Source organism: Loxodonta africana, chromosome 22 (assembly GCF_030014295.1).
Source record: "Loxodonta africana isolate mLoxAfr1 chromosome 22, mLoxAfr1.hap2, whole genome shotgun sequence".
NCBI classification, from domain to species: domain Eukaryota; kingdom Metazoa; phylum Chordata; class Mammalia; order Proboscidea; family Elephantidae; genus Loxodonta; species Loxodonta africana.
The window spans coordinates 64186723-64203751 of NC_087363.1; the positions used below are offsets into that span (position 1 = coordinate 64186723).

The 17029-nt window shown below is 45.5% G+C and overlaps 1 protein-coding gene across 1 annotated transcript in view; it reads left to right on the plus strand.

Annotated features, from left to right (window-relative positions):
• Positions 1-1721: 1721 nt before the first annotated feature.
• The window catches only part of LRIG1 (leucine rich repeats and immunoglobulin like domains 1), a 121511-nt gene continuing 106203 nt past the window's right edge, over positions 1722-17029 (plus strand). Inside the window, exon 1 of the mRNA XM_003410003.4 lies at positions 1722-2052. Coding sequence (XP_003410051.1) covers positions 1826-2052 — 227 coding nt within the window. The 5' untranslated portion in view covers positions 1722-1825. The remainder of the gene's footprint in view (positions 2053-17029) is intronic.

A 17029-nucleotide genomic window follows, 5' to 3' on the forward strand; every position in this document is an offset into this window, starting at 1 on the left:
ACGGCAAACCGAAGCGCCCAGAGAGGCAGCTGTATATTACAGTGCTAATCTTTTCTTTTTTCACAGAGTGGGTGTGTGTGGTGTGTGGGCCTGCCTTACTGTTTCACGTAACACATGGCTATGTGCTGACCTGTGAGAACCAAAGTCAGAAGCTTTTAAACCGTTATTATTTCTCCTTTGTCTCTACCAGGAGTACTGTACGGTTTTTTGAATATTGGCTTAAAGAGGCTCCGGTTAAAAAAAAAAAAAAAAGCAAACTCTTTATCTAAGGCTGGAATATTTCCAGATGTACCCTTCAACTAGAGGGGGAGGGGGGGTCCACCTTCGAGATTTGGGTTCTGCAGCACACATTCACTCTGGTAACCCCGTTAATCAAGGACGTATTGCCGGATTTAGGACGTCAAGAACAAGCCAGGGGCAGAAACAAGCTCCAGGTTGTGCGGGGAGGAAGGGGGCCACCCTTGATGAAATAACTAAGGAAATGCGTGAATTTTTAAATTTCCTAGAGGGCACCTGGAAAAATGGGCGCAGGTTTGCCCTAAATTCCCAGTTACGTTTGCAGCCTGGGGAAGAGGGAAGAACACTGGGGGCCAGACAGCTCCAAAGCGGGACGTTACCTTCTTAACCAACTTTCTTCCCACGGAGCCCTGGTGGGCTCAGTGGTTAAGAGCTTGGCTGCTAACAATCCACCAGTCGCTCCTAGGAAACCCTCTGTCCTATAGGGTCCTATAGAGTCGCTAGGCGTCGGAATCGACTCCACGGCAACGGGTTTGGTTTCCTTTTTACAGACCCAGAGAACATACCTTTACGCCCCCTACTCGCCGCCCGCGTCCCCCTCCTCCATCACCAAGCCTGCACGTCCCCTTTAAGAAGCGGGGGCTGTCTCTCCCTCTTTCTCCTCCCTGTCCCCCACCCTTCACACCTTGGGTGGGAAAATAGCGTGGGGGCGGGATGGCCGGAGGGGCGGGATCATGGGGAGCGCTCCAATGGCTCTCGAGGCTGGCGGTCGTGAACTCCAGCAGCCAATGAACAGCAGGTGGGGGCGTGGCGGGGCCCTGTTGCAAAGCGAGCAACGTGGGCCGGCAGGCGGCCGCGGAGAGCTGAGCCGAGGGGGTGTGTGCGGGCGAGCGGCCTGGGCGGGGCCAGGGAGGGCCGGCCGGGGTTGGGCCGCGGGGCAGCTCGCAGCGAGCGGCTGATTGTTCCGGCCGCGAGGTCGGCCGTGCTCGCGCTGCGCGGAGGAGCCGCGAGGAGCCGCGCCGAGTCGGGAGTGCGCGCGCGCTCTGCCTGCGGCGCTGAGACAGCGAGGCGCACGGGGCCCGCCGAGCCGGGGGCAGCCGCGCGGTGCAGCCCGGGGCCTGCAGCTTGGCGCGCCGAACGGAGAGGAGATGCCCACGGGCGCCGAGCGCAGGCTGCGAGGCTGAGCGCCCTGCTTCCAGCAGCGGCGGCAGCACCGCCCTCGGCCAGCGGCGGCACTTGGCGTGCGCGGGAGTTCAGGAGCCGGCCCGGAGCGCGGCGGGAGGACCCAGCGCCGGCCTCGCACCCCTCTCCCGGGTCCGAGGGCTTCCTAGCCAGTGTGGGCAGGTCGGCCCGGATGGGCGCAGGGTTCGCGGCCCCCGCAGGGCGCTACCGAGCGGCCCGGGCACCGGGGGCCCGCTGAGCGTTGGAGCCGCCGCCGCCGCCGCCGCCGCGGGTTAACTTGTGCCAGCGGCCATGCCCCGGCCAGCAGCCTAGTGCCGAGCGGCGCCCCCGCGGGCCCGCCCGTGCCTGCGACCGCCCGGGACCTCGCAGCCCCCGCGCCCGAAGTTCGCAGCGCGCTCCAGACAAGATGGCGCGGCCGGCCCGGGGAGCGCTCGGGGCCCCGCGCCGCTCGCCTCACCTTCTCCTCCTGTCGCTGCTGCTGCTGCTGCTGCTTCGGCCGGAGCCGGCGACGGGTACGGCCGTCCCACGGGCGTCCTGTGCCGCCGCCTGCACTTGCGCTGGGGACTCGCTGGACTGCGGCGGGCGCGGGCTGACGACGCTGCCCGGAGACCTGCCCGCCTGGACGCGGAGCCTGTGAGTGCCGCCCTTTTCGCCCTCCCTGCGCCCCGGAGCGCTGTCACCTGGGGATAGCGGTGGGACTTCTTACCTGAGAAGGCAGTGCGGCTTGGGTTCCGTGCGTGGTTGGGAAAAGGTTTGCGTGGGACCCCAGAGGTGGTACCGTGCGTGGGCGTCTAGAGGAGAGAGCACGGGGGGCCTGGCGGTGAGGGTAGGTCTTGCGGGTTGGGAGATGAGCGCAAGAGGGTAGGTAGTGAGAGTCCAGAAGTGAGCGAGCGTGATCTGGAAGCAAGTAGGTAAGTGGGAGTCTGGAGGTGAGAGAAGGTGAGTGTGTATATGTATGTGTGGGAGGTGGGAAACCCCTGGAAGGGAGAGGGCAAGGAAGCCTGTGCGGTGAGTGTGAGGGTTTCTTTTTTTCCTCTCCTGTAAGCGTACTCAGGCGTCTGAGATCCGTGGACTTCCAGTGGCTAATGAATGGTGGCTCTTGGCTCCAGTCTTCCATTTACGTTATCTGTTAATGCGAATGTGTGTTTCGTCGCCTTCTGATCCCTGCTGACCCTGATGGCCTGACTTGGTGACTTGGCTCTGGCCGAGGCAGAAGGCAAACGTCCCCGGAGAACAGCCCGAGGAAGGGGTCTTTGGGAGCTCCGGGAGATCTCTGACTGATGCGAGTTTGTCCTTTGCTGCCTGGTTGGCATTTTAGGGAACTATGTTCCAGACCCTTCCTGTCTGTTCCCTAGGGCCCCATTGGGCTTGATGATCCTCTATAAATGGTGCAAATTGGTTGGAGTAGTGCTACTTCCAGAGACAGTGCCAGGGATTGGTCGATTTGAGCAGTTTGTTTCACCTAAAGGAGGTTCTTTTCTGTGCAGTCACGATTTTTTAACCTGGTCTTTAGTGCATGGTGACCTTTATTGACATTACAGGCTTCCATCAGCACTTAGTGGGACATTTCTTACAGGAGATTTCGCAAGAAAAAAATGCATTAGGCTTCCGTAAGTATGGGAGAATATAATGGCCTTCTTTTACTTCTAAAAATCTGGTCCATGAGTCAAATTCTGCCCAGTTATCAGTAATTAGCACTTCTGTGGAACCATTAGTACCTTCTAGAAAAGGCCTGGCTTTTCAGTTGAATAATTGAACATCTTTCCTAGAACACAGAAGAGGTGCAGCAGACACCTCAGGCATGGCATGCACTGTTTAAATAAGAAGCAGAGCAGGTGACACAACTTTTAACCAACACCTGTGGCTCTATCTCAGAAAATGTGGTCCTGATGTGTGGCTGCCATGAGAGGAAGGTAAAGGTCCTGTGCCTCTGGAAATAGAGCACGATTTTTAACTTGGACCGTGTTAAAAATACAAAAAACCAAATCCCATGCTGTCGAGTTAGTTCCAGCTCATGGTGACAGTGAGCAAGTACTGCAAGGCTCTGAAACTTTCCAGGACCTTTTAGTTAGTTGGAAACCCTGGTGGCATAGTGGTTAAGAGCTTGGCTGCTAACCAAAAGATCAGGAGTTCACATCCACCAGGTGCTCCTTGGAAACCCTATGGGGCAATTCTACTCTGTGCTATAGGGTCGCTATGAGTTGGGATTGACTTGAGGGCAGTGGGTTTTTTTTTTTTTTATTAGTGAGGTTTTCTCCAATATTCTGCTGCTTCTGTGGAATTCACTGACTTAACTGAAAACCAGTGGTTGTACTGTGGATTTTTAACGTAGACAGTGGCTGTGTGAAATAACTGGAGAAGGAGCCCGGCATTGACATTAGGTACTAATTGGTTTAGTTGAGGTGGCCTTTGATACTGTGGCTTTTCCTTTATACATAAGCTTTTGAAGTAGGCTTTTGAAGCTAACATCACGTGGGCAGGATCAGAATAACTTCTTAAGTGTTCACCTGTTGGAGGAGTGACTCCTGATGCCATGTGTCAGTGCCATTGTGGGGAAGGCACTTAGTTCAGAAGCCGTGACTTCCCGGAGAGGACAGGGTGTCCTCTTATTTGTACTTCCGTGTAGTCACAAGATCCACTTTGCCTTGCCCTGTAATTTTTGGAGCAAAACATACTGGTTGTTTTTTAGGCTTTTGGTTGCCTAAGAGTGACATTTCTCGTGGCATGAATCGCTTTAGGATTGCAGTCTTCTCTCTTTTATTCACACTTTTGAAGATGAATACCAACCATACTGGGTATTTAGAGGTTCCATAGACTTGATCACAGGGATTATGGTGTTAACTGATTAGACTGTGAGCTGTAACTTCTTGTTAGTGTGTGGCAGCATAGTAAATGGATATACCCTTTGAAAAATGTTGTTCTGGTTAGAGAAAAATCAAGCAAATTTTTTTTTTCTTCAACTTCAGATTGCTCTGTTTAAACCATTAGTTTTATTCTGAATCTTACATCAGGCTATTTATACAGCTTATAGTCCTGGTTATGATTCCACAAGACTTGAGGGGAGAAAGTGTCAGTCTGTAATCTAATAAAATATCTTGTAGTTGCACCAGGCTTACATCCTTTAAGTCCATTGTGTCTAGGAGATGCTCAGAGCTAGTTTATAACCCCATGAACTAGATTTACAGCAGCTAGTTCAAACAGTTTCAGGCTGTGGATTTGAGATAGCAGGGGACCTGTGGCTTTATGGGACTTTTTTTTTTTCTTTTGTCAACAGTGCATCTAACGTTGGAGTTGCTCCTAGGCCTAGCATAAGGAAAATAACACAATAATACGGATCTAAATGCAGTATGAGCAGAAGGGATGGAATGGAGCTAGTGGATGGGAAAATCATGTTAATCCTTGTGTCTGGAGGATAATTTATACAGCACCGTAACTTGTAGTAGTTGAGCCATTTTCATTGCTGAGGCTTCCATCCCATTACGTAGGTGAGATTGGCATGGTTCAACCAGCACATTCATAAATAGCACCAAGCACTGCCAAGCCTTATTCCAACTTCCCAGAACTTTAGAAATAGTTGAACTTCTTAAAACTCAGATATTTGCTTCCTTCGAAATTATTTTTGAGCGCATGGTTTTAGAGCTGTTTAAGAAGTTTTAAGTACAGTTTACTTTAGACTCTTATCTGTTGCATAAATTTGTGGCTAGTTCTGGGAGCCACATGATGGTCTGGTGGGATTGTGATGGGTGAGGAAGGCTGGCCCTCTGTTTGGAGGGAAGATGACTTGGCATTCAGAAACAAGGAAATTCACCAAAGGACACCAAATGTGGTTATCCTGGGTCCTGAGACTCATTAAGATGAGTTTATTGATTTGGGTCTCTTTATGTTATGTCTCCTTAAGTGTTTGCAATACCAAATCAGTGGCTTACATCTAACCTTGGCTTCTGATTACATTAGAAAATAAACCCTGGTTACCATTGTAGTTATGAAGCAGAGAGGGCCTTTGTCTTTGAAATTTTACAGCTGTGCTGGAAGGCCCAGGTGTGCAGGGTGTTGTGAATTAAAGGTTTGGAAAATACTTCCCATCCTGTTAATGAAAATTAGATTTGAAGTGCAGAGGACCAAATTGTTCCAAAACCTAAACTGAGATTTTGTTAAGAAATAGATTGTTGTCTGGATTGTCCTGAGGCCTTCTGCCCATTTTCTGCCTTGTCTCTGTGTCATTTAAGAAGAGCTAAACAGACCTCTGACATCTTCAATTTGCGGAAAGTGGACAAAGGGTTGTTTGGAATAGGGAGCATTTTAAACTTGGGGTGATGGCAGAGGAAAAATCTGAAAGGTGGAAGTTCTTTCAGACTTTCAGGGGAACTTCACCTCAGAGTCCTCTTCTTTGTAACACGTGTAGGAAGCCTAGCCTTGCTTGCCCCTTGATGAGGGAGAACCTATCTGTTGCCTGTTCCCTGGCAAATAAAATTGATTGCCTTGAGAGGAAGGTACATGAAGTCCAGCTGATATGAAATCATGGGCATAAATGCTAATTTTTGAATACTGCAAAATTATAAAGTGCCCAGAGGCCCACAGGGGGCCCACAGGACAAATTAACTCTGTATTGGCACACAATGCCCTCTTGCTTCTAAGGTGTGTCAGAATCGTTCCTGCCCCTTCTTGCAAGGGGGCACTTTTAAAAAAAAAGTGTGTTCATCTCTTTCCATAATTATATTTGGTTACTAGATTTCACAGCTTTGGACATTTGAGTGCATCATTGGCATTAATTCTTAGGAACATCTCCCAAAAGATGAAGAAAACTCAGTGTTGGCCCAGATCTCAGCCTCCTGGCATTCCAGCAGGCTGGTTCCTAGTGAATGTCCCAGCTCTCCAGCATCTGCACTGTGTGCTGAAGCTTTCCTTCCTTCCAGTGCTAATTATTTTGCCTGGGTTCCCTGACCACACTGGGTTGGCCTCTGGCTGACCTTTCTCTCCCTAAGACACTGTGATCACAGTGGAAGGGCCTCTCCTCCATTCTACAGAAGTGTCTCCTTGGTGCAAAGTCTTTTCAGCATCCTCTCTTTCAGGATGGACAGGAATGTGAGAGAGCAGTGGGGTTTTGTGTGGCTGACAATGCACCTGGCCCAGTTCTGTGTACCTGCTAGAGCCCAAAGGTCTGTTGGAGGGAGAAGGCTGCAAGGAGGGTGTTTAAAATAGCCTGTGGTTATTTTATAAGTGACACTCACAGAGGGAAAACGAGCAAAAGGATTCATTGAACTGGAAGTTACTATAAGCAATAAAGGATGTTGGTTGTACCAGGGTCTTTTTTTCCCCTTTTTTGTTTGAAACTTAAAGGGATTCCTCTGACTTACTCTCATAGGTTGAAGGACTTTAAGTTTCATGAGCAAGCCTAACTTTCAACTCCTTTTGAAAGCGCTTGGTGACATTTACTCCCTGGGACCTTCCCTTTCCTGGGTGACTACAATTCGAAACGCTGGGGGTCTTTTAAAAGGGAATAGTGCTCTGGGCTGTGTTAATATTCAGAGCTGTTGACAACGGGTGCTATTTCTGCAATGCCTTTGCAGAAGACATTGTCTTGAGACAGGAAGGAGGGATGGAGGAAAAATTCCCAGGCAGAGGAGGGAAAATATTTTAAAATTTCACGTGTTCCCTGGCCTGTGGGAAGTTTAGGGACTGTTAACATTATTTTTTTCGCACTTAAGCATGAGCCTGTAGGCCACATCCCTCATCACTTCAGTTCCTGTGTATACTACTACCATGGTCTTCTTACGCTTTTGTTTCAAGTAAGTGTGAGAATAAGTAAGACGTTCACCTGCAAAGAAATAAGGCTTCGAAGACCCAGCCCAACCCAACCCATAGCCGCCAAGTCAATCTGGATTCATAGCGACCCTATAGGACAAGTAGAACTGCCTCACAGGGTTTCTAAGGAGCGCCTGGTGGATTCGAACTGCTGACCTTTTGGTTAGCAGCTGTAGCTATTAACCACTACGCCACCAGGGGTTCCGTTTGAAGACCAGAGGTTAACATTTTCACTGTAGTTGACCCTCTGGAACTTGCATTTATTTTTTTGCCCGTAGAATTTTGTATAACTGCAAGGTTTAGAGTAGCGGCCCAGAGTAACCAATTAATTGACCAGTTACACGACTGGGACTGAGACATTTTCGGCTGAAGAACTTGATATATGACTGTTGCTGTCATTAAGCCATGTGAATGGATGTGTAAAGATTGCAAAAAAGAAAATAGCAGTTTGTGGATGATCTAATTGGAAGCTGCCAATTTGTATCCAGGTTATTTTGTTTTTTTTTTGGTGGGGGTGGTATGCTTGTGAATTTTTCTTATCCAAAGGCTTTGTGCTTTATGTGTTTTTATCGTAATTGTATTTTCTGTATTTTAATACTTTGTTTGTGGTCTTTATCCAAGTACTTTTTTTGTCCAAGTCTTCTCAAACACAAGCAATAGACCCAATCTGCTTATAAAAGCCATTCCATTTTTTAAAATGGCGTTTCTCCATTTCCCTGCTCTCACAGCCTTTGTTTCCTGCCTTTAGCCCTTATCTTCTGTGTATCTTCTAAGTGGGCATTCGCTGCCCGGCTGTGTCTCCATCTCCGTTTGTGTTATTGATTGGGAAAAAGAGTAGATGAGGTGATACTTTCTTGACCTTCACTCTGTTGGGTATGCTGGCGAGTCCTTGGGTGGCTGGACTTCTAGCCGAAAAGGTTGGTGGTTTGAACCCACCCAGAGTTACCTCGGAAGACAGGTGATATGCTTCTGAAAGGTCACACAGCCACGAAAAGCCTATGAAGCAGTTCTCTGCACACATGGGGTCACCATGAATTGGAATCAACTTGACAGCAACTAACAACAACAGGATACGTTGGTGGAATAGTGATGAAGAGATAGAAAGTTGTTTCTGGGATCCATTCCTGGCACTGCCACTCTATAGCTCTGTGTGATTTTGGGTGAGCCTCTCTTCGTTTCTTAATAGGGGAACATAATATTCTGTCTTAGGTGACACATGTCTTTAGATCAGTTCCATAATACGGGTTGATAAACTTGATGATTATGAGCACAATATGAAGGCTAAGACTTCAGTGACAGAAATCTTGCATCATCTCTCGTGGTCAGTCTCCAAAGGCAGATTTCCTGGTGATAAAGTCTTTCCTGGGAAAAGTTTATTTTTGCGATATAAAGGACTCTTTTGGAATGGGAGGGTGACTGGGCTCACAATCCAAGCAGCCTTATAAGGTTTGTGTGTGTGTGTGATATGTATGAAATGAAACGTGAAATTTCATGTGCCCTTGGAAACCTCAGACTATCAAGTGGGAAGCTATGAACAGTTGCTGCAAATTATACAATTAGCAGAAATTACCAAGATGGTTTATAAATGCATTCTAATTGTACAAATACGTCTGCCTATTTAGCATTATCCTTTTGGGAGGGGCTGTCTGGAAAGGAGGCAGGGGAGTGAGAGGCTCTTCAACTAATAATTTTATCCTATTATTTCCCAGGGTTGCATGGAAACCGAGCCCTACCCAGATGCAATAGCTCCTCTCAGTAGAAAAAAGTAGCTTGGAAAAATGCAGGTGTGCTCTTCCAAACAGGGCTTAGGTTACAGACTTCAGGGACAGCTGAACCCCACACTGTACCCACTTCTCTTGGCAAGTACATGAGGGAGGAGGAGGTGACGATTGTCTGCAGAGAGCAGGGGAGCCCTCACATTTGTAGGCTCTTTGGGTCTGTTTGCAATCCAGTGGTAACTTTGTAGGGGATGTGGGCAGCCAGCACAGGGGCGTTGAGGAATCTGACGGGGATGTGACCTGAAAAGCCAGTTACTGTTTGCTCTTGCCTTTGCACCTGTAGCTGAGTCCCTTCCCCAGTGAATGGCCTTGATTCACAGCCTTGCCCACATGAATGGCTACGATTGTTAGCGTCTTTATTACTATTTAATCTAGCATAACCGGTAGGTCCATTGTTAAACAACCAATCTGTTCATCTCTGTACTTCTTAATACAGCTCGGCTTCCTTATAAACCAGGATGCAGGTTCCAATTACTGCTTATTCCGTTTGTTTTGGCAAAAGGTAGCCTTCAGAGGATTTAAAGAAAGTATGAGCTGTCTCTTTTTAGGTAGTTTGCGTTGATTATTAAGGTAAACTTTTGTGGTGTACAGATCTCTAATCTTTACCATCTGCAGGTATTTTTTTTTGTCTCAAGGCCTCAATATTAGGACCATGAATGAAATGAGTAAGGATCTGTCCCACAGGCAGAATTAGCTGGACGTTAAGAAACGAGGTGGAGATAATGGATTTTTTTTTTTTTTTTAAGCTGCTAAAAAACACGACCAGAAACCCTCACAACTTTTTTTCTAAGGCATAGTTATGAAGCATTTAGCTGCTTTGGAAACCCTGGTGGCATAGTGGGTAAGTGCTACGGCTGCCAACCAAGAGGTTGGCTGTTCGAATCCACCAGGCGCTCCTTGGAAGCCCTGTGGGGCAGTTCTACACTGTTCTATAGGGTCACCATGAGTCAGAATTGACTTGACAGCAATGGGTTTGGTTTTTTTTCTTTCGTCCTTTGCTCCTTTTACCAGTTATAATTTGCCGCTGAAATAATTGACTGCTTATCTTGGTCAGAGCATGCATTGCACTGGTAAATTTTTTCTGCCCCAAGTACTAACTTCATGATAGCCTGTTAGATAACAGTGAGGAGGATGAAGCTCTTTTGAACTGGGGAATAGAGTATCTGGTTTTAGTACCAAATCTTGTCGTTCCAGCACTCCTTGTTTGAAAGTATTTGTATGTCAGTCATTAGCACTTGGGCCTAGTAACAAGAAATTGACAAGCGAGCCTCTGCCTGGGTAGTGACAGCTACCACCTGACTGAGAAGAAGTACGGTGTTGAAGATACTCCTTTTTTCTTGTAAGCTATAGATCAAAAGACCTGCTTTTTTTTTTTTTCTTTTAAAAATCTGAATTAATGGAACATTTGATTGGCCCCAGTTACTTTAAATAAACTCACTCGCTTCTGCCCGTACAGGTGTTTTCTCTTATGTGTTTACTGTGGAAAGAGCTAACAGCTTCATGAATGAACAGAATATTATAGTTTAATGAACTCACCCATGTACCCGTCACCTGGCTTCAGCAGTCATAGATGTTCACCAGTCTTGTTTGATTTCTGTTCCACACACTTCTCCCCTCTCCCCTTCCATGCTTTTTTTTGAGAGTAAGTCTAAGGCACATCATTTCATCTGTATATGCATAGAGTGGTTTTGAGAGATGTGAATTTGAACAACTTCTGAAAGAATTGACACTTACAAATGTGTTCGGCAAAGGAAATTGTGGTTAGCTATACATTTACGAAGGAACCCTGGTGGTACAGGGGTTAAGTGCTCAGCTGCTAACCGAAGGGCCGGTGTTCGAGAAAGATGTGGCAGTCTGTTTCTGTAAGGATTTTGTTGTGGTTGGGTGCCATCAAGTTGGTTCTGACTCATCGCGACCCTGTGCACAACAGAACGAAACATGCCTGGTTCTGTCACCCTCACAATCATTGCTGTGTTTGAGCCCATTGTCTCAGCTGCCATGTCAAAGAGGGTCTTCCTCTTTTTCACTGACCCTCTGCTTTATGAAGCATGGTGTCCTTCTCCAGGGACTGGTCCCTCCCGATAACATGTCCGAAGGAGCATTCTGGCTGTACTTCTTCCAAGACAGATTTGTTCATTCTTTCCGTAGTCTGTGGTATATTCACTATTCTTCGCTAACATGTAATTCAGATGCATCAGTTCTTCAGCCTTCTGTATTGTCCAGCTTTCACACGCATATGAAGCAATTGAAAATACTGCGGCTTGGGTAAGGCGCACCTCAGTCCTCAGAGCGACCTCGTTGCTTTTTAAAGCTTTAAAGAGATCTTTTGCAGCAGATTTGCCCAACATAATACGTCATTTGATTTCTTGACTGCTGCTTCCATGGCTGTTGATTGTGGATCCAAGTAAAATGAAATCCTTGACAACTTCAGCCTTTTCTCTGTTTATCATGATGTTGCTCATTGGTCCATTTGCTGGGATTTTGTTTTCTTTATGTTGAGGTGTAATCAATCCATGTACAGCCTTGGAAACCCTGTGGAGCAGTTTTTGTTCTGTCCTGTGGAGTCACTATGAATCAGAATTGACTCAGTAGCAGTGGACGTTTTGATCATACATTTACAAAATGTTTATTGAGCACCTACTATGTGTACTCTATATGCTCTCATAAACAGGTATTTTTGGGGGGGCAAGTGGTAGTGGTGGGAGAGAGATTTAGTTCTTTGTCCTAGAGAACTAGTTCTTTGGCAGAATTGTACCTTTCTGATTAATTTCCTCTCTCCTCTGTTTGGTTTGGAGGTTTCTGCCATAGTATTAGTTGTTGATTAAAATCCATGAGTGAACAAATGTAATTAGAAGTGGATCACTTAAAAAGTGACATTTCAGATATGGAATCCTGGTGGCACAGTGGTTAAGAGCTTGGCTGCTAACCAAAAGGTCAGCAGTTCAAATGTACCAGCCGCTTCTTGGAAACCCTATGGGGCAGTGTTCTACTCTGTCCTGTAAGGTTGCTATGAGTTGGAATCGACTCTGTGGGAACGGGTTTGGTTTTTTTGATATTTCAAATATTGTTGGTTAATAGAGGGATAATTAGCCATTGGTTGTAGTTAAGTTGTGAGCCTGAATTGAGTTAACTATTGTTTACTTCGCGAGGCCTGACCCTCCAGCTGTGGCTACTTGAGGCAGCTTTAAATAGAGACACCCTGTAAGAAAATCCTCAAAAAGCGAAGAACTAGGTTCCTGGAACTCTCTGCTTGATTTAAACTTCACACAAATTTGAAAATGTTATTCTCCAAGTAGCTGCTGAATGGTTTTGTTCTGTTTTTTAAAAGTCCACTGTTTACTTTCTCCATAGCCTGTTACTTGTTGGTTAGAAGGCCCCTTTAGAATAGCTGCTGGCTGCAGCTTAATTAGGAACCCAAAGAGAATTGCCTAGTCTTTCAAGTTTCATTCGCTTTATTATAATTTATGGAATGATTTCCATATTCTATTTCTGGAAATCTAATTTCTGTAGATTATTGAGTGCTTAGTGGTTTTAAAAGCTGCCCAACATGGTCAGGTTAAAGTCATGGATTTATTAAATGTAATTACATTTATAATAAGATATTGATTAGATGCTATCCTACAGTGGCGTCTGTGTTTAGAAAAGTGGAAGCATACCTCTAAGGATTTAAGAAAAATCTATGGGTGAAAAAACTTCCCATTGAGAAATTCTGACTGAATTTAATTTCTGTTTTGCAAATGGGGAGAACTGTGTTCTTTTGCCTAATTTCATCATCATGCATCATGCCTGAATTTCACCCAACCCCCCCCCAAAAAAAAAAACTCTTTGCCATTGAGTCGATTCTGACTCATAATGACCCTATAGGACAGAGTAGAACTGTCCCATAGGGTTTCCAGGGAGCAGCTGGTGGATTCAAACTGCAGACCTTTTGGGTAGCAGCTGAGCTCTTAACTGCTATGCCACCAGGGCTCCGCCTATATTTTAGTCATTTTTATTTTTAATTAAAAAAATTTTTCTTCTTGTCTGTAATTTCCTCCATCCACCTGGGCTGGTGTCAGTTTCTGGCACACACACTTCCAGTGCTTGCAAAACTTATAAACAGACAGAAGAGCTGGTTGCTTCCAGGAAGTTGGTTGTTGATGCAACGAAGTGAGGGCTGCAGACGCTGCAGCTCCAGTGGGATGGGGTTTCCTCTGTCTTCGGAGGAGGGCGGTCCAGAAAGTAAACCTAAATGTTTTGTAGCTATTACGGTCTGCCTCATCCCAAATTCCTCTGACTGTTTTCTCAGATTTGGTGTCTGGGAAGGACTCTTGGCTGGGGGAGGTTTGGCCTCATTGAGGGCTGTGCTTTGCCCAAGAGAAAAATCTGGAACTCTTCTATGGAGATATTTTGATTCTTTCATAAGTTCATTTGAAGGAATACTTAGAAATGATTAAATTGTATTCATTTTTGAACTGCCCTAAAATAAAGGCTGGTTAACCTCAAATATTGTTTAGTTGAGGATCTGGGGAACTTTATTATATGTGAAATCCTGGAGCTCAGTTCATCTTTCTGCACAGAAAGGAGCCTACACTTTTCATAAAGTTTCTTAAAGGGGTTCACTTGACCAATGAATGATAAAAACTACCTAGATGGGAATTTTTGTTGTTGTTGTTCTTAAAGCTATGAAGGAGGGGGTGTGTAGAAAGGGAAATAGCCCATGGTTGGGCATTAGGAAACTTGGGGTTTTAGCCCCAGCTTTCTTACTTACTGATTGGCATTGTAAGCCTGGATTTCCTATCTGTAAAGGGATGGATGACCTCTGAGACTCCTGGTTTTTAGGTTCATGACTCTATCCCTTTAATTGAAGCAAAGAGGGAGTAAACTATTTGGATGGTAAGAATTGGTACATTGATCTGTATCTGGGTTACTTTGATGTTGTTAGCTGTTGTCAGGTCAACCCAAGTCAGCCCCAAGCTCATGGCGAACCCATGCATGTTGAGTTTGGACCATTATTCATAGGGTTTTCACTGGCTGATTTTTAGAACTGGATCTCCAGACCTTTCTTCTTGGTCTGTCTTAGTCCAGAAGTTCTCCTCTTCGACATCATTGCAACGCACAAGCTGGGATACTTACTTAAAAGTAATCTTTGTGTATTTGGTGCTTCTGAGTGAAATTCTCAGCGATACCCTGAGCAACAAAAGAAAATAGGGTGTGCGTGGTGGAATCTCAATGAGGGAACCTTTTGTGGGCCTTTAGGTGTTGTTGAGAGGGAGTTAATATTCCACTTTATTATTTTCTTTGATTATTGACTACTTTTTCCTTCTGGCCCAAAGAAAACTATGGAAGCTAGTGCAGACCTACTTTAGATCTTTGACTTTTTAAGAACTTAGATCTGGAGCCCTGGTGGCATAGTAGTTAAGAGGTTGGCTGTTAACCAAAAGGTCAGCAGTTCAAATCCACCAGCTGCTCCTTGGAAACCCTGTGGGGCAGTTCTACTGTGTCCTATAGGGTCGCTACGAGTCAGAACAGCAACAGCAGCAAGATCAAAAAGGCAAATTAAAGGCGTATTTTTTCCAAAGGGTTGCTTATCTCTCTGCCTTTCACAGGGCCGCTGCCAGCAGCTCTCTCAAGCAGGACTTCAGTGCATGGTTGGGATGTGTGAAGTTGTAGATGATAAACTGCCTTCAACAACCAGATAGGTCATCTAGAGCAGATTCAGTAGTAATAGGCACGGGAAGGGCGGCTGCGCTTGCCATTGACTATGTCTGTGGTGGGTTTCAGAGCAGCTTTCAGCCTTTTTACCAAGATGACCATTTATACCTTTCAGGGTGGAAACTCAGCAGCCTGATAAATACAGCGCAGTGGCTTCTTGCTCCAGTTTTTCTTTTTTAAACATTTTATTGTGTTTTAGGTGAAAGTTTACAAATTAATTTTCCAACCAGTAATTCTCACACAGATTGTTTCGTGACCTTGGTTGCAATCCCTGCAACGCGTCAGCACTTTCCTCATTTTCTCCCTTGGTTCCCCCATTTCCATCCATCCGGTTTCCCTGTCCTTTCCTGTCCTATTTGGTTTTAGGCACATGTTGCCCTTTTGACCTTTGTTCTAACAAAGCACATTCTTCTTGGATGTTATTATTTATTTTATTATTGGTCTGAAAGGTGGCCTCCAGAAGTAGCTATAGTTTGAAGTTAGGTTATTTTAGGACAATAGTCTCAGGGGTTTTTTCAGTCTCATTCGGACCAGTAAGTCTGGTCTTTTTTTTTTTTATTATTTGAATTTTGTTCTGCATTTTTTACACATTCTGCCCAGGACCTTCTATTATGATCCCAGTCGGAGTGATTGATAGTGGCATCCGGGCACCATCTAGTTCTTCTGGTCTCAGGTTAGAGGAGGCTGTGGTTCATGTGAGCCATTAGTCCTTTGGACTCATTGCTTCCTGAGTCTTCGTTCTCCTTTGTTCCAGATGGGAAGAGACCAGTAGTTGCTTCTTAGATGGCTGTTCTTGCTCCGGTTTTGAAGTCTCTCACTCTTCTTGGTCAAATTTATTCTAAATCTATCCATCTACCAGGAGTCCCTGAGTGGTGTAAAAGTTTCAGTCCTTGGCTACTAACCAAAAGGTGGGCAGTTTGAACCTGCCCAAGGTCACAGCCCCTGAACCCTGTGGAGCAGTTCTACTCTGCACACCTGACAACTTCGGTTTAGTTTTACCCATCTACCTGTATTTTCCTTGGTTTCCTTTTGACCAGTCGCTGTTCTTGAAAATCTTGATTCCTATCACAGTGGATCCTTATCATGCAGCCTCTTCCTAAACTTTTGTTTTCTGTGTTTGAAATAGCCATCTTTCTCTCACCTGGAGTTTGTTGGTTCCTTCAGTAGAAACTCTGGGGCCTTTTTTTTCCCTCCCACCCATTCTTTACTATGTGAATGTTGTTCATAAGACTGAACCTTTGGATTTTTCCTGTATTCTTTAGAACAAATTCTTGGAATTTGGAGCATTGTTTGGGGATACAGTTTAAAATGCAGTGAAGCTGGAGGCGTGATTAGTGGTTTGGAACTTCTTGACAGAAAGTTTAACAGGGACTACTTCAGGACTAAAGGAAATAGTCCAAAAAAAATTGGACTTTTTTTGTTGTTGTTGTTAACATTCTCCCTTTAAGACCCAAAGATAACCGTTTTGCATTGTGGTTTCTGAGATCAGAATAGGCCAAATGATCCTCCTACCCCTCTAGGAGCCTCTTATGTCATTGTCAGCCATTCACTCTGTCACTCAACTTTGTTCTGGTGAATATAGTATTTATATCTAGCCCCCTCCTCAGGATGCTGGGAGTTTACATGATTTGGTAACTTCTCACATGTTGCTGTCTTTTCTTCTCCACTTAGACGTGAAGGCAGCAGGGATTGTTCAGTATCATACACATAGAAGTCCCTTGATAATTGCTTTGTTAATTGCCTAGTGATTTTCTTCCTTAGCTCAGCATTGCTATTTGTGGCTTCTGAGGTGTGATTATTGCTAATTGACATATGTGAGAACTTTACCAGGAGTGTTTTTGAAATTCACATGTAAGTTGCAAAAGGCCATTTTCTTTGTGCTGAGGAGTTGGTGGGTTAAACCTGGGATCTGTAAATCCATCAAAAGTCAGCTGATGGATAAAAGGGATAAATTCAGGGCCTTTGTTCAATAGCTGGAGCTCCCTGTGGTGTGGGCCTCCTGTGAGAAGTCATAGGCTCTGGTGGGTCTGATTTTATATGTCAAAGAGAACTTCTGGACAGTATACTTGACCTCAACCAGAATTATGCGATGTCCTCCCTTCTCTTTGCCGTCCTCCTGATTTTCTGCTTTGTGTTTGAGAACCACTTCAAAGAATCCGATGTGTTGGGGCCAGACGCCATGCAGTTATTCTTAAAAGAATTTGGAAATATAATTGAAAACAAACTCTGTTGAGCAAAGCAGACCTAGGCAAGTTCTTACTTTGAGGGAGAAGGGAATTCCAAGTTTTTTCTCTGTTTGGAGCCGATGTCTCAGAACACTTGTTCTGCGAGATGAA